Source organism: Pelodiscus sinensis, chromosome 21 (assembly GCF_052426305.1).
Source record: "Pelodiscus sinensis isolate ZL-2025 chromosome 21, ASM5242630v1, whole genome shotgun sequence".
In the NCBI taxonomy this organism is placed as follows: Eukaryota; Metazoa; Chordata; order Testudines; family Trionychidae; genus Pelodiscus; species Pelodiscus sinensis.
In genome coordinates this window covers 11,057,283-11,078,934 of record NC_143072.1, presented here as the reverse complement: position 1 = coordinate 11,078,934, position 21,652 = coordinate 11,057,283, and the positions used below count along the sequence as shown (strand labels likewise).

Sequence of the window (21,652 nt, the reverse complement as noted above, 5' to 3'; positions counted from 1 at the left end):
ATGCTCTCTTTCGAAGACGGCCTCTTTACATTGTAGAACGCCTTCTTTCGAAAGAGGAACTTTCGAAAGAAGGCGTTCTTCCTCGTGAAACGAGGTTTACCGCCATCGAAAGAAAAGCCGCGTTCTTTCGAAATAATTTCGAAAGAACGCGGCTTGAGTCTGGACGCAGGGGAAGTTTTTTCGGGAAAAGGCTACTTTTCCCGAAAAAACCCCTGAGTCTGGACACGGCCTTAGTGACCACCCATGAAAAATTTCATTCCAGGTGCTTTGTCCAGCCTCTCTCAGAGCCCCTGGATCTCCAGTGTGTGTATGTCTTTTCTCTCCCTCATCCAGGGTACAACAGCACGGCCACCACGAGAGGCTCGTGCTGTATCTTTTCCTGAAGGGCAGCCCTCAGGCCCTAGGAACTGAAGCAGTCATGCGCTCTGTCCCCAAATTGTCCTTACGTCTTTCCTGCAAGGCCTACTGCTTAGGTTCTGCCCTCCCCCAGGTATTCCAGGGAAACCTTCTGTTACTGAAAGTTTCATGCTACATGTGCAAAAATGTGACACAAACTATAGGGGGTTGTGAATTTGCAGGGTTAGGTTAATCAGAGCCTTTAAAGCAGTGGTTCCCACCCACGGGTCCACGGATTTGTGGTGGGCTGCGAACCCCTGCCTGCCGGGCCGTGGCACTCTGCCAGGCCATGCCCCCAGCTGTGCCTGCTGGGGAGGTATAAGGTGCACCCTATAACAGTGGTGCCCAACCTTTTTGATACCAAAGACTGGCAAGTGCATTCACAAACTTTTGGTGGACTGGCCACATTTGCATATTCACATATTCATTATGCAAATAAAATGTTACTGGTCCGCCAAAAGCCCTAGCCTCCAGAGCACCCAGTGCCAGCCCTAACTCCTATAGCCCCCCCACTACTCCTCCAGTGCCAGCCACTGACTTGAGTCCCCTGCACCCAACCCCCCCCAGTGCCAGCCTCCCACCCTCAGAACTAGGGTTGCCAGGTGTCCGGTATCCTCACTCGTGCATCACCGGGAGCCTGTGCGGGACAGGCAGCGAGTGCCCAAGTCAGTCCCAGTCCCCGCCGGCCAATTTTCTCACCCCCGCTTCCCGACCGGCTGGTTCTCCCTCACTTCCCCTCCTGATCTTCCCTGGCCAGCCTCCCTCCACCCCCCCATCTCTGCTTCCCGCCGGCCCGTTCTTCCTTGTCTCCCCCGGCCAGCGCCGCTGCACCTCTCCCTGCCCCCACCAGCTCTGCTTCCCGTTCCCCCTTCCTCCCAGCCCCCCTTCGCTACACCCCCCCCCCGCCAGCTGTGCTTACCGCCCCACCTTCCTCCCGGCCAGCACCGCTGCACCCCCCCCCCCCCCCCCCCCCCCCGCCTCCTGCCAGCTCTGCTTCCAGCTCTGCCCTTACTCCTGGCCAGCCCTGCCCCCTTCTGGCCGGTCCCTCCTCCCCCAATATCCTGCGGCCAGCCCCATTCCACCCGCCCCCCCCGCTCCCCACGACCAGCCCTACTGCCTGTTTGTCCCCCCCATCTCACCCGGCCAGCACCGCTCCCTTCCTGGCCGTCCCCCCCCCCCCCCCCCCCCGAATGAAGCGTGTCCGGTTTTTGTATTTTTTTAAATGATTACTTGGTAACCGCTAGCAGTGATCCAGGTTCTCATAAGAACATAAGAACGGCCGTACTGGGTCAGACCAAAGGTCCATCCAGCCCAGTGTCCTGTCTGCCGACAGTGGCCAGCACCAGGTGCCCAGAGAGGGTGGACCGAAGACAATGATCAAGCGATTTGTCTCCTGCCATCCCTCTCCAGCCTCTGACAAACAGGGGCCAAGGACGCCATTTTCTCGTAGGTTTTTTTTTTTTGCTCAACAACTTTGGTGTCCCCCCCCCTCCCCCCTTCTTTTTTTCCTTCAACAAAATTTTTTCCTGGTGTTTTTTTTTTTTGGGGGGGGGGGTTGGTATTTTTCTTTCAGCCATTTGGCAACCTTACTCAGAACCTCCCAGTGCCGGCCCCCACCACCAGACCTCCCAGTGCCGGCCTCCTCCTTTCCAGATCCCTACTGCACCCAACCCCCCTCCCCGAAGCTCCCCTCAGTGCCAGCCCCCAATATTAGCCCCATCTCCAGAGCCTCCCAGTGCCAGTCCTGCCCCCAGAGCCTCCCCACTACTAGCCCTGGCCCCAGAACCCCCCATTGCCAGCCCTTTGCCTCTTAGAGCCCCCAGCACTAGCTGCATCCCTGGAGCCCCCAGTGCCTGCTCTGCCCCCTCACCTAGCCCTGCGCTGCCTCCCAGCTGCCAGCTGAGCGCTGCTGCCTGGTTGCGGCTGTTCTAAGGCTGCTGTTCTGGTGGCCCTCCCACTGCACATCAAAGTGCTCTTCTGCAGTTGGGAAGAGCCCCCACCCCCACCCTTCCAGGCCTGGCAACAGCCCAGCCCCCGACACACACACAGGATCATCTGGCACGTTTCAGGGGGCTCCACAGTTCATCCCCCTGCCATTCACAGTTGGGGCGAGAGGTGCAGGGTCACTCACCCATCTGCCAGGCTGCGTGACTGCCACCACAGCTGGAACCAGGACCGTGGTGAGGCTGCCCCAGTAGGAACAGCCTCACCATGGCCCAACTCCAGCTGCAGCGCACTGGAACAGCCTACAGTGCCACACACCCTGGCTATGTCTACACTGGTGGGTTCTTGTGCAAGAACAGCTGTGCATCCACACAGCCCACCCACTCTTGTGCAAGAAGGATTTACAGCCGTGGTCACCAACCAGTAGATCGCGAGCTACCGGTAGATCTCAGGGGCTCTAAGGGTAGCTCTTGAGCCCTCTCTGAACTGCGCACCTACACAGTACATTTACATTAGATTTCCTCAGGTAATGTAGGCGGGGCTTCAAGGAAGGGGTGGGGCAGTAGATCTTCTCCTGTTCTGAGACTTAAAAAGTGATCTTGGGTGTAAAAAGGTTGGAGACTGCTGATTTACAGTAAAGCGTGGGAAGAGAAGGCTTCTTGCGCAAGAGCTAAGTTCTTTTCTAACAAGTGCAAGATTGCTTGCGCAGGAGTTCTTGCGCAAGAGGGCAGTATGAACACAAGGCAGGGGTTACTTGCAGAAGAAACCCCTATGGCTAAAATGGCCATCAGAGCTTTCTTGAGCAAGAGAGCGTCCACACTGCCATGGTCTTGCACAGAAGCACATGGCAGTGTGGACGTGTTCTTGCACAAGATGTTCTTGCACAAGAAACCGTCAGTGTAGACAGAGCCCGTGAGAGGAGAATTGTTAGTGCACAGATGCGCACCTTATAGGGTGCACCTTACAACTCCCCAGTGGGTGGGGTCTCATTAGCATCTGGGGGCGTGGCCTGGCAGAGTGCCACAGCCCGGTAGGCAGGGTTCACAGCCCACCACCGGTCTGCAGATGGGTGGTTGGGAACAACTGCCCTATAAGATGTGTGCACTAAAATTTCTCCTCCACCCTCCCGGGCTATATCTACACTCAGGGCTTCTTGAGCAAGAAATATGCAAATGAGGCTAAGATTGGAATATCGTCGAGCATCATTTGCATACCTAATGAGCTGCCATTTTTGCAGAAGAGGCTTTTGCGCCAGAAGGAGCTGTCTACACTGCCCCTTCTTGCACAAGAAAAACCCTCTTGCGCAATGCCGCTATGCCGATTATTTTCAGGAATAACGGCATTATGCAAGAGGGTTTTTCTTGCACAAGAAGGGGCAGTGTAGACAGCTCTTTCTGGCGCAAGAACCTCTTCTGCAAAAATGACAGCTCATTAGGTATGCAAATGAGGCTCAACGCTATTCCATGCTTAGCCTCATTTGCATATTTCTGGCACAAGAAGCCACAAGTGTAGCTATAGCCCCAGGCTGTGTCTAGACTGGCAAGTTTTTCTGCAAAAGCACCTGCTTTTGCAGAAAAACTTGCCAGCTGTCTACACTGGCCGCTTGAATTTCCGCAAGAACACTGACGATCTACTGTCTGAAATCCGTGCTTCTTGCGGAAATACTATGCTGCTCCCATTCGGGCAAAAGGCCAGTGTAGACAGCTCAGATTTGTTTTGCGCAAAAAAGCCCCAATCGTGAAAATGGCGATCGGGGCTTTTTTGTGCAAAACCGCGTCTAGATTGGCACGGATGCTTTTCCGCAAAAAGTGCTTTTGCAGAAAAGCGTCCATGCCAATCTAGACGCTCTTTTCCGCAAATGCTTTTAACGGAAAACTTTCCATTAAAAGCATTTGCGGAAAATCATGCCAGTCTAGACGTAGCCCCAGGATTTTACAGCATCCTATTTCTGGCCTACATTGGGTAGAACAGTTCCTGGCTCCCTGACTTATGTTCTTACTGCTGGACTGGGCTTCTCTGCAGCACTCCAGGGGTTAATGGGGGGTCAATCTTAAAACGCACATTTCATCTCCAGTGCTTCTGAGACCGTCTGTGCGTGTCTTCGTATTGCAAACACGCCACACAAGTCAGCCAATCGGTGTCAGTAGGACCCAGGGGCAGAGCAGCCGGGACAGAGGCGGGGAGTGAAACAAATGTAGGAGCAGGGGGGAGTTTCTTTCAGAGAGTGAGAGCAGGGAAGTTTGGATCTGTTCGTGGAGACTTTGTTCGGCAGAGACGAGCAGCAGGCAGGTAAGAGTCATTTCTCCCCGGGCTGCGGGGGCAGCGGCGCAAACCCCAGACCATCGTGCACACGGCGCGTGTCAATTCGAATTCATCACATGGGTGATTTCAGGCTGACACCTCGTGGATCACAAACCGGAGTCCGAAGGCTCCTGGGCTCAGGAATAGCGGAGTAAGATCAGTCCAGTCACTACACGAGCAGCGTTTGTCTCTTGGTCTTTATTTGGGGCGGAGGGGCGAGTCTCGTTTACACGTTAAAACTCTTTCACACTGGCAGGCATGGTGGGATACTGGCGGAAGCCAGGTCTCTCCACAGAGCAAACAGCAGAGTCCACGCTGGCTCTTTGTGAGCAATCAGGAAAAAGACAAAAGTCTCTTGTAGGAGTGCGCGGTTTTTGTCACCCAAACTGGGTGTTTTTGCCTGAGGAAATCCACATGGCAGTGTGAACGCTCTCTCTGTTTTGTGGCCAAAAGGCAGTTTTCAGTGCCAGTGCAGATAAGCCTTAGAATGATGCAGCAGCAGTTTCGTTGACTTTACAATGGAAACCGAAAGCACTTTATTTTAGAAGAAAGGGTGGAACACACAGAAAGGAGCCAGTGCAGCGATGTCGTTACACCTTATTTAACTCCTCCCTACAGACCAAACTTCTCTCACTCTGAAAGTAAAAGGGTGAATCATTAATCCCCTGGAATGATTCCCCTTCAATCCACCAGTATATAATGTTTTAAGCGGGGGTCTATGGTTTTCATTTTTCAGGAACACCATGGCCATGCAGAAGAGCCACCCCTATGTGGAGCTGTTCACAAGCTACCCTGATAGGGTGGTGAATGTTGGAAAAGTAATTTTTGGCGAGAGAGCCAGGAACAAGACTGAGAGCATTTTGAGAAGGAAACAAATTGGTAACATTTCCCAAGCGGCGTGCGCCTTGCTGAATTCAGGAGGGGGAGTGATAAAGGCAGAGGCTGAAAATAAAGACTACAGTTATGAAGAACATGGGATTGGGCAGGATATAGAAAAAGCCCTTACAGAACTTATTCCATCTAAAACATTTCAAAAATACTTTGATTTTGAATATATGCGGGGAAATAACAATGTTTTAATTTTTGTGAAATCGTGGTGCGGCGACAGTTCCTTTTCACCCCGCATTTGCAGCCTAGGCACAGGCTTATGCCGAAGATCTCTTACTCGGACTGAGACCATGAGTCCTACTGAAGCAGCACAATTTCTCACAGAGAAGGCAGTTTTTGCCCGCAGAAAACATGATGAGAAGCCAGGACCAAGACCTAAGAAAGCTCTACTAAGTGATGTTCAGCAAGAAGATAACATATATGTGTCTGCTGAAAGGTTTTATCGCAGAGACCGTCTCTTTGTTGATGAAAAACTAAATTTCACTGAGTCAACACATGTTGAATTTAAGAATTTTCAAACAAAGAACATTTTGAAACGCATTAAAGAGATCCTGGCTAATTACATCTCTGCCTTTGCAAACACACAAGGAGGATTTCTGTTTATTGGAGTGGACGATAAAGGGACAGTTGTTGGATGTGGGAAGGACATCATAAATATCTATGAATTAAAAGGAGTAATAGAAGATGTTAAAGGGAAATTACCCATTGCTCATTTCTGCAGTTCTCTGCCTGGAATGGAATTCGAATGCAAAACGATGGAGGTGTATGAGAATCAAAGCTTGTACGGTTATGTCTGTGCTGTGAGAATCCAGCCGGTTTGTTGTGTGGTGTTTTCGGATACTCCAGACTCGTGGACTGTGAAGGGCAATGAAATCACAAGGATGACAGCCCAGGAATGGACAGCCCTGATGATGGCAACTGACCCAGGTTAACATGGAAAAAAAATTCTAGATTTGTAATTTGTCTCCATATTTGCACTAATGTCAGTATTTCAAGCATGGCAGCGCCATGATAACTTGATAAGTGGCCTTAAGTCACTGGTTGCTACTCCAGACTCTTACAAGGTTCTAGTGATTTCTGTCTGAAATTGCATTACCTGCTCTTGTAAGTTACACTTAAGCAGAGTAGCTTCTGCTCTTTTGGTCCCATGCAAATATCCCTGCCCTTCAATTTGTCTTTGATTTATGATACCTCCAATAATCAGTCAGCACCAACTCTGCCAACCCAAATCCTGCATCTACATGGCTAAGCCTAAATAGTGGAAACTTTATTGGCTTCCAACTTTGCATTTATCAGAATGAACCAAAAACTGGGGACACTTATCCCAGGATAATCCAAGAGATAATTACAGATGAAAACAACAGGACCAAGATCCAAAATCATGGTCCTGGTGTGTGGTTTTTCCTTAACCCTATAATGATAGAATCCCAGGGCTGGCAGAGCCCTCAGGAGTCATCCAGTCCAGCCCCCTGCCCAAAGCAGGACCAACCCCGACTTAATCCTCCCAGCCAGGGCTTTGTCAAGCTGGGACTTAAACAGCTCTAGGGATGGAGATTCCACCCCCTCCCCAGGGAACCCAGCCCAGCGCTTCCCACCTGCCTGGGGAAATAGTTTTTCTTAATATCCCGCCTAGTCCTCCCCCACTGCAACTTGAACCCTTTCCTCCCTTGTCTCCTTTTGTGGATTGCCAGAGGAATGGAGGGACCCAATTCTCTGCAGCTGAAATTCCACCGCGTACCCTGAGTTTGTGGCAGTAAGATTCTGCCCTTTCAGCCACCCGAAGGGGGCTCGCTGCCGTTGTGTACGGGTTCCCAGATAAGCACTTCTATTTAAATGAATTAACCTCATCTCGCAGTAAGTTTCCACAGGGTTCATTGACAATGGAAAAAAGAAATCACTTCTGTGCATGCAGAGTGGAAGGCCCAACCAAATTTAAAGTGCATTTTGGTTAATTTCATGATCATAGGATTTTTAAAAACTGCAAATTTCATGATTTCAGATATTTAAAGATGAAATGTCATAATGCTGTGATTGCGGTGGTGCTGATCCCTACCATTGTCAGGCGTTACAGTATTGTTACCCTTACTTTTGCACTGCTGATGGCGGCTGTGCTGCCTTCAGAGCTGAGCAACTCTGAATGCCCAGCTCTGAATGCAGATCCAGCAGCAGTGCAGAAGTCAGGATGGCCTGGTTTGATATTGCCACCCTTTCTTCTGCTCTGCTGCCTGCAGAGCTGGGCCCTCAATCAGAAACTACCTCTCTCTGGCTGACCAGCTGTGAAGGTGGCAGGGCAGAAGTAAGGGGAGCATGGCTAGGGTATGGTATTGCTATGCTTACTTCCGCGCTGCTGCTGGTGAGGCGCTGCCATCAGAGCTGGGTGCCTGGCCAACATCTGCCGCTCCCTGGCAGCAGCTCGGAAGGCAGTGCACAAGTAAGGGTAGCAGTACCATGATCCCCCCAACCCCAATAATCTTGCAGCGCCCCTTGCAACTCCCAGTTTGAGAGACGCTGGTCTCCCCACCAGGAAATATGTATAGCAGAGGGTAAAAACACATCCAAAAATAGATTTCATGGTGTGTGATGTGTTCTTCATGGCTGAGAATTTGGTAGGGACCTAGATATGATGGTGAGGGGGGTGCAATAACAGCATATGAACATTAACTTTATTTTTTTAGAGATTTCAGATTTATGTCAAGCTTTCTCGGCAGAGCTGAGTGTGTCATGTGCACCCCCACTCACCAAGTCAGTGTTTTCCAACAGTGGCCTCGTGTGTCTGCAGGATCTGCAAAAATCTCTATTTCCAGGTAGGCTTTTTGGAGTAAATTCTGATTTACTTATTTTAACATGATGAGTGAAGGTTTCAGTTAGAATGAATGTTAAATTAGAGTGGCAAAATACTTGCTCTGCTTTTGCCTCACATAGATCTGGCCTACACTAGAGCGGAAGATCATTATAAGATATGCAGCTGCAGCTATTAACAGCTGGAGTCAACATATCCTAAACAACCATCCACACAGCAGGAGGTCGACAGGATCAAACTCCTCATGAGAAGCAGGAGTACTGGCACTGACAGGGGCACCCTCTGAGTTTGATTTAGTGAGTCTTAGCTAGACCCACTAAATCGAACCCCGAAAAATCCACCATAGCAGTGTTGATCGTCTGCATAGCGTAGACATGGCCATACTTTTCAAATAGTTATGAGGACTACAAATGTGGAGCAGCATGCACTAAAGCATTGTATGAACTGGTTAAAACAAGCCACCTGGTAGGTCTTTATATTGACCTCTCTGAGTTCTCCTTGTTTCCTGGACTGTGCACTCCTGCCGTTGCTATATGATCACACATTTGGAAACACAAGAGTGAAGGGACCTCTAGAGGTCATCTAGTCCAGTCTCTTGTGTTCAAGGCAAGAACAAGTGATGTCAAGTGATCCGCTTTGGTATTTAATTCTGATTTCAATGTTTTTCACTTAAGAAAGCTGCAGGCACCATAGCATCACTGTATGCTGAATGAGTGTCCTGGCGTGTGTTTTGTGTGTGGCTCTTTGCAGAAAGAGGGAGACTTCGATGGATAGTAGGGATGTTAAATATCAGTTAATTGAATAGTCGATTAACCTAATGAATTCTTATTGGTTAGAAGACTATTCCATAGTTCCCAGGGGCTGGGCCGGCAGCCAGTGCGCTCCAGCCTCACTCCCAAGGAGCCCCTTGCCATCCCACACTGCTGCCTCATACAGCATGAGGCAGCAGTGCAGGGTGGCAGCAGACCCTGTCTTGGGCGGGTCTGAGCTCCTGGACCCGACGTGAGCTGGAACCAAGCTGGGCTGCCTGCCTGGCTCCTAATATGCTTTAAATGCAGAGCTGCAGTGGGGTTAGGTCCTGGACCTGTCACAAGCCAGGACTGAGCTGGACTGCTGGCCAGCCAGCTAAAAAATTTGCTGGTGTGGGGAGAGAAATGCATGTCTATAGAATTAACCTGTACGCTTTTGCTTATTGATTAATTGACTATACTACGCTATTATATCCCTAATGGATAGTAATGAATTGAACATGGCCTATTTGTTTACAAATGTACTTGTGACTATTTTTCTATTATTGTTCCAGCTGGGCTCGTTACACAAATAATATGGTATATTCATCTAACGAAGCGGGTCTTTGCCCATGAAAACTTATGCTCCAATAAATCTGTTAGTCTGTAAGGTGCCACAGAACTTCTCATTGTTTAAGTAATTATGACATGTCCAATAAAATAAGACTACTGATTTTTTTTTAACAAAGCACAAAATTAATGTAATCTTTGGTTTATTGGGAATCATTTTTTGCCAGTCTTGTTAGATGTGAGAGGTTTCAGTGTTCGTAACTCTAACGAGCCCAGAGCCATCCCATCCATAGGATGAATAGGGGTGGCCACCCCAGCCCCTGCATGTCTGGGGACCCATCGTATGGACAGGGGGTACCTAGGGGACTACCTAGGTTTGGGGGCTGGCATAGGAGCAACAGGGGTCACCCTTCCCCCTCACCATATGGGCTGTGGGAGCAGTCTGCTCTGACCCACCCTGTTGCCCTCTCTTGGCCCGCACCACCCTACTTCTCCAGGGCACTCCCACCACTCGTTGTGAGTGGAAGCAACCCTTGCTGCCGCCTTGCCAGGTCCCCCTTAATCCTCCAGGCCACATTGCTGGGGGCTCAGGAAAGGGGGGAAGCAGAAGCAACACCTGTGGCAGGGTGGGAGTTGCCCTGGGCATCACACCTCAGGCATTACAGGAGGTGGCCCCAGGCTCTGTGCCCTCCTCAGGACGGCCCCAAATAAAACATCTCTCTGCTGTTTATGGGTTCTTCACAGTATTGTTGATGTTAGTGTTTCATATTTGGATGGTGACATTGGTCATCGAAAGAAGGTGACTTGAGCTAGTGAAAAACACCAGGATGCAATATAATGCATTGGCACTTTGTAAGGGAGAGTGGACTAGCTGAGGAAGGTGCATGTCCTAGAAATAATCAGTTATTTGCCAATTGTAGAACATTTTAAATATCTGTCCACACTGCTATGCAAAAGCAAAATGTACAGGAAATGCAGTCCTATAAAACACCTTCACTTTACCTTCCACAGACATACCACTCAGAACTCACCAGCTACATCTAGACTGGCATGATTTTTGGCAAATGCTTTTAATGGAAAAGTTTTTCCGTTAAAAGCATTTGCGGAAAAGAGGGTCTAGATTGGCACGGATGCTTTTCCGCAAAAGCACTTTTTGCAGAAAAGTGTTCGTGCCAATCTAGACGCGGTTTTGCGCAAGAAAGCCCCAATCGTCATTTTCATGATCGGGGCTTTTTTGCACAAAACAATACCGTGTTGTCTACGCTGGCCCTCTTGCGCAAAAGCATTTGCACAAGAGGGCTTTTGCCCAAACGGGACCAGCGTAGCATTTCCACAAGAACACTGACAATCTTTCATGAGATCATCAGTGTTCTTGCGGAAATTCAAGCGGCCAGTGTAGACAGCTGGCAAGTTTTTCCACAAAAGCAGCTGCTTTTGCGGAAAAACTTGCCAGTCTAGATGCAGCCACCAAGTCAAAGTCCTTTACCTCAGCACAAATCTCTCTGTGTGTCTGTCTAGGAGTGCATTTTTTCAAGAATTCCTCCTAAATGGCAAGAACTAGGGCCACCACATTCAGCAAGTAGCTTCCTCTTCTCCTAACTTACAAGTAAGGTCAGGGTTCGGTTGTGCCAGGACAACCGGAAGTCCTGGGAAAGAGACTGTTTTCCATAACATGCAAAGAGTGGGGCTGCTGTTCCGAGGCACACTGTACTGAGAGTGGCCACTGGGGGGCAGCCACACCACCAAGGGAGAGGCCACCAGGGCTGGGGCTCTGCCTTCTTGCCTGCCAGCACTCTGGGTAAGTAGCGCCCCTGCCCCAAACCTTCCTCCCCCAGCCCTCGGCCACAGTACTGGGTGAGAGAGGGGGTTGAAAAAAGATGCCTGGTAGCTGTGGCGAGGACTTACAGGGGGAGGGGAGTACAGGCAGCTGAGGGAGAGGAGGGGGGAGAAAAGAGAACAGTCTCCTGGCACCCAGCTTCCTCCCCCCTACACACACATCCCCAAGGCCCTGTCCTGAAGGACCCAGGCAGCCCTGGGTGAGTCCACTAGTACACTCATTTAACATGCAGACAAACTCCAAAGGCTGAGTACACAAGCCACTACACTTTTTGAACAAATGCCATATGGGAACATTTTGTTTTTTTAACTGCAAACAAACCCCAAAACCAAACCCTACAATATAGAATGTGATGAAACCTTCATTAAGAATTTCTTTTGCAAATTTAGAAAATAAAGAAATCCAGTTTGTCACCCACACTCTCAGCCATCTTCCCTTGTGCCCTTTATTTCTGCCAATTTCTCATATTCACCCTAATCCTTTCTTGAACAAGCTTGTTTTCATTTTTCTAATGTGGAATAGCAACACGTATAGTGAAACATAGTAAATATCAACGGCAGAGTGTTATTAATTTATTAATGACCTGGATGAGGGGATGGATTGCATCTTCAGCAAGTTTGCGGATGACACTAACCTGGGGGGAGAGGTAGATATGCTTGGGGGCAGAGATAGAGCCCAGAGTGACTTAGACAAATTAGAGGATTGGGATACAAGAGGTGTTTGTATCCCTAGAGGTGTTTAAGTATTGGCTTGACAAAGCCCTGGCTGGGTTGACTTAGTTGGGATTGGTCCTGCTTTGGGCAGGGGGCTGGACTTGACCTCCTGAGGTCTTTTCCAGCCTTATGATTCTATAATAGAGCCACATTCAAATGTTTGTCCTGAGTTAGGGCTCTCTCATGTACTCTAACAGCAATAACCTAATGGCCTCACAGCTGGGAAGTACAGTTGAGGAAATCTCAGTTTCAATATTTTCCAGCATTTTTACTCTTCATAATCCTTTCAATGTTACTGATTAATTGCAATATAGTTTCAAGCATAAATTGTAAAATTACCTTTTCATGCTTTGGAAAAAAGAGACTAGCCATAAAAATGTTCATTTGATTCTAATTCTCTCCATTTCTAGTCAACTCTAACGGGATCACGTACAAGCCGGACAGCCTCAGCAAAGAGCTGTTCTCAGAGTATCCAGGGCTGGAGGATTTAATGAAAGCACAAATGAAAGAGCTGCAATGTACTCGGGGATTACTGATATTTGAGAAAAGCTGGGCTGTTGCTGTTGGATTGCCAAAGAGTCAGTGCGTTGTCTGTGATGCTCTCCTAATAGCCGCAGACAAATACCCAATGCTGTACACAGTCACAGAGGAGGATCCTTCTGGAGTTGGGTTTGAATATTCAAAGCGTATTGCTCAGACATTAAAGCTGAACCTGGTCAATGATGGGGGATATGCTCAGAAAGTCTGCGTGATTCCCCGTCACCTACAGCTTGGAACCAACATACAACAGAATAGAGATTCTCGTGTACAAGTCAAGTATCCCTTTACCTATGTTCTCTCGTCCACTGACGTATCAGACTTACTTCAGTCACTTGTAATAATCTTGTTGAGTTTTAGATCCTTCTTGAGTGACAAGCTTGGCTGTGAATTTTTCAACCTTCTCACCCTTAAACAATATGAGATACTAACCAAGAACCTTCACAAATTCAAGAAACTGTTTATCTATGGCCTGCCAGGAACGGGGAAGACAGTTGTGGCCCTGAGTATCATAGAGAGGATAAAGAACGTGTTCTGCTGTGACTCTGATGAGATTCTGTACATCTGTGAGAACCTGCCTCTGAAAACAATTGTGGAGTAAGTATTTTGTAGCTAATACAAGAAACTGATGTTAAATAATGTCCAATGGATGATGGGGGGACATGTGTTTATTGGTTGGTAAAAAATATTTGTCAGTCTAGGAGAAGACCTATTTTTCCTTCATTTAAAAAAAAACAAAACAGATCACTCTTCTCTCCGGCCTTGTCTATGTTAAGAGCCATCAACTGCTAATTCTCCATCAGTGTGTCTTACGGATGTTAATGGTTAACCAGTTACCTGGTGGGAGCTAGACCCCGTGGGACTTACCTCAGGCAGAGGTGCTCCAGTTCAGCTAGAGCAGCCTTTGGATGCAGCAGGCCTGGAATGACCCTCCTCCCATTTAATTGGTTAACTGGTTAAACATAACGTTTAACCTGTTAGCCAATGAAACAGGATTTTACATCCCTACTGCAACTCTACTAAATAGTCAGACAAATCAATGGTAAAAATTCCCTCCCATTGCTGCCACCAGTGGAGTTGTCAGAAGTTCTCCGGTGCGGAGATGATGCCATAGGTGAGAAGGCGATTTGCACGTTGTAAGACAGTCAGAGCAGGTAGTAAGGCATTTGGAAGGTCTTTCTTGATAAACCATTTTGGGTCAGATTCACCCCTCACTGGAATGGGAAAATTGGACCTCTATGGGCCAGCTAACTCCTTGCACCCGGCAGGAATTCAGCCGTTGTGGGAGTTAGACAGGGTTTCTTTTCCTCTCCTCCCTTGGGGCTGAATTTGGGGAAGGTCAGCTTTGGTTTGTGCTGGCTGCTCTATGGAGCCTTCCTCATATTCTACCCTCAGGCCAGGACTCCACAAGACCTGGAAGGTCAGCTTAAGACAGTGGTCACCAACCTGTAGATCGGGATCTACTAGATCGTGGAGCCTCTGACAGAGGATCCTGACTGGTTTGGCCGGGCAGCTATCAAATGCTGGCACTTCAGTTGTCCCTGAAGGGGATGGAGGGAGCTTGGCAATGCAAATCTCTGTCACTCTCACACTGTGTGTCGGCCATTCTCACACACACGCACTGTCCTTCATGCTCATCTCCCCACCCCACACACACGCAGGGGGGTTGTTACTTTGACTGCTGGCAAAGTGGGTTATTTTGGGGTTCTGGCTGGTCTGGGCATTTCATCATTTTCATTTCTCTCTAATGCTTAAGTGTAATTCTCTGAGCAGTGAGTTCTAAAACGCCCAGCCTGGCGTGGCTGGAGTCATTCTCCCCGTGGGAACTGCTGCTCCTGGAGGTGGCTGGCATGTCCCTGCAGCCCCTGAGAGAGGCAGAGCAGGGGGTCTCCACATGCCGCCCTTGCCTGCAGACACCGCTCCTGCAGCTCCCCTGGATCAGCCAGTAGAAGCTGTGGGTTCAGTACCTGTAGGTAAGGGGCAGCCCATGGAGCCATTGCCGTCCATGCCAAATGCTTTCAGGAGTGGGCCAGGGCCAGGGCAGGAGTGAGCCACCTTAACCCCTTTGCTCCACCAGCTGGAAGCCATCTCAGTTAAACGGTGCCCAGCCAGAGCCTAATTCCTGAACCCTTGTCCCAGCCCTGAACCTCCTCCTGCACCCAACCTCCTGCCCCAGACATGAGTCCCCCTGCACCCCAACTCCTTCCCAGAGCTTGCCCCCTGAAACTCCTCCTGGACCCCTATTCCCGAAGCCCCTCCCACACTCCAAACCCCTTGGCCCAAGACTAGAGCCTGCACCCCAACCCGCTACCCAGCCTGGTGCAAGTGAGTGAGGTTTGGGAGGAAGGGAGATGGAGTGGAGCAGGGTGAGGCCTCGGAGAGGGGTGAAGCAGGGGCAGGGCCTCAGAGAAGGGGCAGGAAGGAGAAGGGGCAAGGGGATTTGGGTTTGAGGTAGATCTTACATTGCACTTATATTTAAAAAGTGATCTTGTGGTTAAAAAGGTTGGAGAGTGCTGGCTTAAGGTATACAACTCTGGCTATGTAGAAAACATAGTGCCAGCCAGAGTACATGTGCCTGCCAGAGCTGCCCTCAGCATTTGATTTAGTGGGTCTATACTAGACCCACCAAAGCGAATGCCAGAACATTGATCTCTGGCACGGTGGGTGAAGACATACTCTCAAGGTTTCCTCGCCCCTATTTCCCTCCCTTGGTCCTAATGTCTCACCCATCTGTTTTCTCTCTACCCATGTCTCTTATCCAGAGCTATTCTCTTCTTCCACGCTCTGCCATTGCGTCTAGGCCTCTTTCCCAACCAGTCTCCCAATTCTTCCTCTCACCCATATTTATCAATCCTCGGGTTCCACCTCCGTCGCCCCTCAAAACTGTTCTGCCCTCATGCCCAGCTCCCTTCTAGCCCTGTCTCTGCAGTCCCAACACACCCGGTGCGGCAGCTGCTCAGGGTAAGGAGGTGGCTGGTCACTGCTTCCTGCTCCTCCCTGTCTGCTGGCAGGGGTAGGGATGTGCCATCGATGCAGGGGGCTGCCGCGCTGCTTTCACCACTCTGGGCATGACATTTTGTTTAATAGTTTGCTCATCAGGGCTCATTCATTCCAGAAGTCAAGCTTGATTTCCCTGCCACCCCACCACATGCCAACCAGGCAGTGTTTCACTGGTCAGTCCTGGGGTGTCCAGCTGAGTGGCTTCTGAGTCAACATGTGGCCTTCTCACCCGCATCGAATACTTAAACCATGTTTATACGGAGAAAAACCCTAATTATTCACATATCCACTAAGGCTAGAGCAGCAGAAAGGGCCTTAATGAAAATGAGAATACAGCCCATATCTTACATTTAGAATATGTTCACTATGGCTGTGTCTACATTGGCAAGATTTTGCACAAAATCTTGCCGCCTGTCTACACTGGCCATGAGTATTTGCGCAAGAACACTGACGTTGTAATGTACAAAATCAGGGCTTCTTGCGCAAATACTCTGACACTCCCGCTCAGGGATAAGCCCTCTTGCGCAAGAAAGCCCAATGGCTACAATAGCCATCAGAGCTTTCTTGAGCAAGAGAGTGTCTACACTGGCACAGATGCTTTTGCACAAAAGCACATGCCAGTATAGAAGCTCTCTTGCGCAAATACTTTTAATGGAAAAAACTCTTCCATTAAATGTATTTGTGCAAAATCATGCCAGTCTAGACAGAGCCTATTTGTATATGTTGAATGAAACCCTACGTAGGGGCGGGTAAAATACAGCCGTAGTTGCACAAACCCACAGAAAATTCACACTCGTTGTGCCAAATGTTTATTTTCTTTTGTAGAAATAGAAACATTTGCCAGGCTGTGACCCGAGTGGCTTTCCTAAAAGGGAATTATCCATCAGCGAAGCACGTGGTTATTGACGAGGCCCAGAATTTCCGGTCAGAGAATGGCGATTGGTACGACAAAGCGAAGCGCATCACCCAAGGAAATGGTCCTGGGGAACCTGGTGTCCTCTGGATCTTCTTGGATTATTTACAAACAAGTCACCCATTTCTGTGCGGTCTTCCACCTCCATCAGAGCAGTATCCCCAGGAGTGGCTAACGGTCGGGGTCCGGAATGCCACGCAGATCTACAGCACCATGTTATATGAGATGCGAAATATTGTAGACTCTCCCCAAATCGACATTCCTTTTGAGCGGTTAAAAATGCTGCTCAACGAAGCTAAATGTGGCCATCCTCTATCAGGTACGTGTACTGTACAAACAAATTGGGAGAAGGATGAAATAGTCACATATGTGGCTGTCACTTGTTCCCAATATTTCCAAAATGGTTACTCTGGGAAAGACATTGCTATCTTGTGCAACACAGCAGAAGAGGCGGAGACGTATCGGAGGCTCCTACAACACAAAATGAGACGTTTCAAGCGGGATGTGCGGTTCACAAAAGCAGATGCCGTGCTGGGAAATGGCATTGTTCTTGACAGCATCCGCCGCTTTTCTGGCCTGGAAAGAAACATTGTGTTTGGTGTCAATCCAGTCCCTAACCCTACACAGATGGAGATTTCTGACAATCTTAAACTCTGTGTGGTATCCAGAGCTAATTTACACCTTCATTTGCTGTATGAAAGTAATGCTTGAAACTATCATGGCGGTTCACTTGGGATCTGTTTAATAATCCGTGTAGGATTTCCCTTTGGTGCCAGCTATGTGCAGAGACTGGTAGTCATGTTGCGTTTATGGTTTTTCACTCACAATTCAGATGTAAATACAAAATCAACCTTAGGCAAAGTTTCAGCCTGGAGGGCTTTCATCTCCCAGGCTAATAAATTACAAGAGACCTGAGGGTCTTAAAAAGCCAGGCCCTAACATATCCCAAAGCAGCTGTGTGGGATACCATGAAAATGGTCCCTTTGGGTTCATCTGTCGTGGAGGGCTTCCTGCCTCCATGTTCCCCACTGCAGCATTTGTGTTGGCCTGGGCTGTCGGGGGTGAACTGACAGGTAGGAGGCAGTGTGCAGGCACGCGAGAGAGGTCCCAGTCCTGCACTGATTCTCTGTACAACACATGGGCCAGTGCTTCCAGAACGTCCTCGGATATTTGGGTGCCCTGCTACGCAAGATGCACCGAGTGGGATACATGAGCAACTTAGGTGCCTGAACTCTGGACTGCGGCCGCTAAATCTCTGCCCAGCGCCACAATGAGCCTGGCTGCAACTTCACCCTGTCGGGACCTAAGGTGACTCAATTCCCTAGGCCCCAAGTTCATAGAATCATAGAACTGGAAGAGACCTCAGAAGGTCAAGTCCAGCCCCCTGCTCTAGGCAGGACCAATTCCAACTAAATCAACCTGGCCAGGGCTTTGTCAAGCCGAGACTTAAACACCTCTAGGGATGAAGACTCCACTACTTCCCTAGGTAACCCATTCCAGTGCTTCACCACCCTCCTAGTGAAATAGTTTTTCCTAATATTTAACCTGGACCTCTCCCACCTCAACTTGAGACCATTGCTCCTTGTTCTGCCATCTGTCACTACTGAGAACAGCTTCTCTCCATCCTCTTTGGAACCTCCCTTCAGGAAGTTGAAGGCTGCCTTCAAATCCCCCCTCACTCTTCGCTTCTGCAGACTAAACAGACCCAAGTCCCTCAGCCTCTCCTCATAAGTTATATGCTCCAGCCCCCTAATCATTTTGGTTGCCCTCCGCTGGACCTTCTCCAATGCGTCCACATCCTTTTTGTAGTGGGGGGCCCAGAACTGGACACAATACTCCAGATGTGGCCTCACCAAAGCTGAATAAAGGGGAATGATGACATCTTTGGATCTGCTGGCAATGCTCCTCTTAATGCAACCTAATATGCCATTAGCCTTCTTGGCTACAAGAGCACACTGTTGACTCATATCTAGCTTCTCATCCATTGTAACCCCCAGGTCCTTTTCTGCAGAACTACTACTTAACCGGTTGGTCCCCAGCTTGTAACTATGCTTGGGATTCTTCCGTCCCAAGTGCAGGACTCTGCACTTGTCCTTGTTGAACCTCATCAGATTTCTTGTGGCCCAATCCTCCAATTTGTCTAAGTCACTCTGGACCCTATCTCTGCCCTTAAGCGTATCTACCTCTCCCCCCAGCTTAGTGTCATCCGCAAACTTGCTAAGGGTGCAATCCATCCCCTCATTCAGATCATTATTAAAGATATTGAACAAAACCAGTCCTAGAACCGAACCTTGGGGCACTCCACTAGAAACCGACCGCCATCCTGACATCGAGCCATTGATCACTACCCGCTGGGCCCGGCCTTCTAGCCATCTTTCTATCCATCTTACCGTCCATTTATCCAATCCGCAATCCCTTAACTTGCTGGCAAGAATATTGTGGGAGACCGTATCAAAAGCCTTGCTAAAGTCAAGGTATATAACATCCACTGACTTCCCCATGTCCACCGAGCCAGTTACCTCATCATAGAAGCTAATCAGATTGGTCAGACACAACTTGCCCTTTGTGAATCCATGCTGACTATTCCTAATCACTTTCCTCTCATCCAAGTGCCTCAATATGGATTCCTTAAGGATCCCTTCCATGATTTTTCCAGGAACCGAGGTAAGACTGACTGGCCTATAGTTCCCTGGATCGTCCTTCTTCCCTTTTTTGAAGATGGGCACTACATTTGCCTTTTTCCAGTCATCCGGGATTTCTCCTGATCTCCACGACTTTTCAAAGATAATAGCCAAAGGCTCCTCAATGACATTTGCCAACTCCCTCAGTACCCTCAGATGCACTAAGTCTGGACCCATGGATTTATGTACGTTTAGCTTTTCTAAATAGTTCCTAACTGTTCTTTACCCACCACGGGCTGTCCATCTTCATCCCATCTTGCGTCACTTGGCGCAGAAGTCCAGGAGCCGACCTTGTCCATGAATACAGAGTTCTAGATGAGGGGCCTGCTGCCTCCCTGGGCACTTGTCTCACCGACACCAAGCGTGAGTCACAGGCCAGGGCAGAGACATCTGACCCCCTAAGTTGTGTGCAGGTGGCGACCTGGTAGCATGTTCAGAGGCTGCTTAACACTGAGTCCCTCTCAAAAGCTGGTCTGAGGAGAAGGCGGCAGTGAGGCCCACCTCCAAACTTTCAGCCTGGCTGTGTCTAGACTGCAGGCTTTATTTTCTAAAAGATCCCAGTCTAGACTGGTGCTTTTTTCCTGCAAAGCTCTGAGCCGGAAAAAAGCGGCAGCCATGTTTATGCAAATGAAGCAGGGGGGATTTAAATTCCCGCTTCATTTGCAATTGCGATGTGTCTAATTTGCATCCCTTTTACGGAAAAGGGATGCAATCTAGACACAGCCCCTGTGTTTAGAGCACTTTCCTGGGATGAGGCAGGTGTCGGTATCCTTCCCTCTTTTCAGCCTGAGGGGGAGGAGGGATTTGAGCCAGGGTCTCACCTCTCAGGAAGGTGCTGTAACCCCTGAGCCGGTGGCATATTGTGATGCATAGCTCCCTCAGATGCTCCTGAGGAATCTGTTCCCTTCAGCTAAATAGGGTGAATGGAGCAGGGAGACTAGAGCAAGGTGAGTGCGTCAACCACTGGGCCAGAAAGTCCCCCTCCTGGGGTATATACGGCCTTGCGGCCTACTCCTCAGGCTTTCCTGTGCTTCAGAGTGCCACAGTGGGAGGGGAGGACATGGGGACCTGGGCCCTCCCACTCCACTGGGTCCCAGCCCAGGGCCCTATTGTCAGTGGAACAGTCCACTGCTTGCTCAGCAAGGGGGCTTCTCCCCTCAATCAGCTAAGCACTCGGTGTGCTATCACTCCCTGCCCTGGGCTGCTTCCCACCTCCCCGCGGTTGTCCACTGTCGTACCTCTTCCGGGGCCAGGGCTGTCGTGGTGGTTGCGGCATTGGCTCTGGCTGCGTGGACTCCTCTGACTCAGGAGCTGGCTCTGCAGGTCCTTCCCCATCATCCGTCAGCCCCCAGTGAGCTGTCTCAGGGCCTTCTATAGTGTGGTTTTTGCACAAAGAAGCAGTGTAGCTGCTTCCATTTTGCGCAAGCCCCTTGTTTTGTGCAAGATCCTTATGCCTGTCCCGAAGAAGCGGGCAAATATTAGCATATTTTCTGTCATTTCTTTTGCAAAAACCCCTTGCACAAAAATAAATGGCAGAAAATATGCTAATATTGTTACGACTTATGCTAATGAGTCCCTCATTAGCATATTTTCTGCTGAAAAAACTTGTAGTATAGATGATCTACGCGGGGGGCTCAACAAAGACTCTGGCTATTTTACCCATTACAAAGATAGCCTCCCCAATTATCACCTCTAATACCATTAGCTCACAGACATTTACCTTCCCCCCCTTCTGTTCTGAAATGTGATTTGTCCTTTTCATATGTGTTCATTTTTTTGATTGTAACCTTTATGGTATATATGGCTGTGACTATTTTCTTCCACTATTTGATCTGAGGAAGTGGGTCTGGCCCACGAAAGCTCATCATCTAATAAACCATCTTGTTAGTCTTTAAAGTGCTACATAGTCCTGTTGTTTGTTGTAATATAGATGTAGCCCTAGAGAAAGATTATTTCTTATTGATAGAACCATTAAAACATGTTGATTTGCAACCAAAAATAGCCTTTACACAGAAAAAAATATCCCGTTAGCTGTAAATGCTTTTTTTAACTATAATGTATCTCTTAATTTTTAAGAATCTGACTCAATGTATGGTATTGTTAGAGAATGGTGATAATTTGAACTTGTGATTTGTGTCAATCTGCAGTTGGATATGTCAAGAGGCACCTTGTCCACCCGCCAGCGAGGGTGGGGAAAGTCTGCTGCAGCCCCTCAGATTCCCATTCGAAATAGGGTAGCCTATCGGCCACAAAGTCTATGCACTAGAACGTAGGGCATAAGAACATAAGAACATAAGAACGGCCGTACTGGGTCAGATCAAAGGTCCTTCTAGCCCAGAAGCCT

At 49.0% G+C, this 21,652-nt stretch overlaps 1 protein-coding gene across 1 annotated transcript; it reads left to right on the top strand.

The window, feature by feature from the left end:
- Positions 1-4,185: 4,185 nt before the first annotated feature.
- On the top strand, positions 4,186-21,645 carry LOC102450776 (protein SLFN14). The gene is made up of 5 exons (XM_075905122.2): positions 4,186-4,629; positions 5,378-6,456; positions 8,205-8,333; positions 12,588-13,311; positions 16,540-21,645. The coding sequence occupies exons 2-5, from the start codon at positions 5,385-5,387 to the stop codon at positions 17,336-17,338; spliced, it is 2,724 nt and encodes a 907-aa protein (XP_075761237.2). The 5' UTR covers positions 4,186-4,629; positions 5,378-5,384; the 3' UTR covers positions 17,339-21,645.
- Positions 21,646-21,652: the final 7 nt, after the last annotated feature.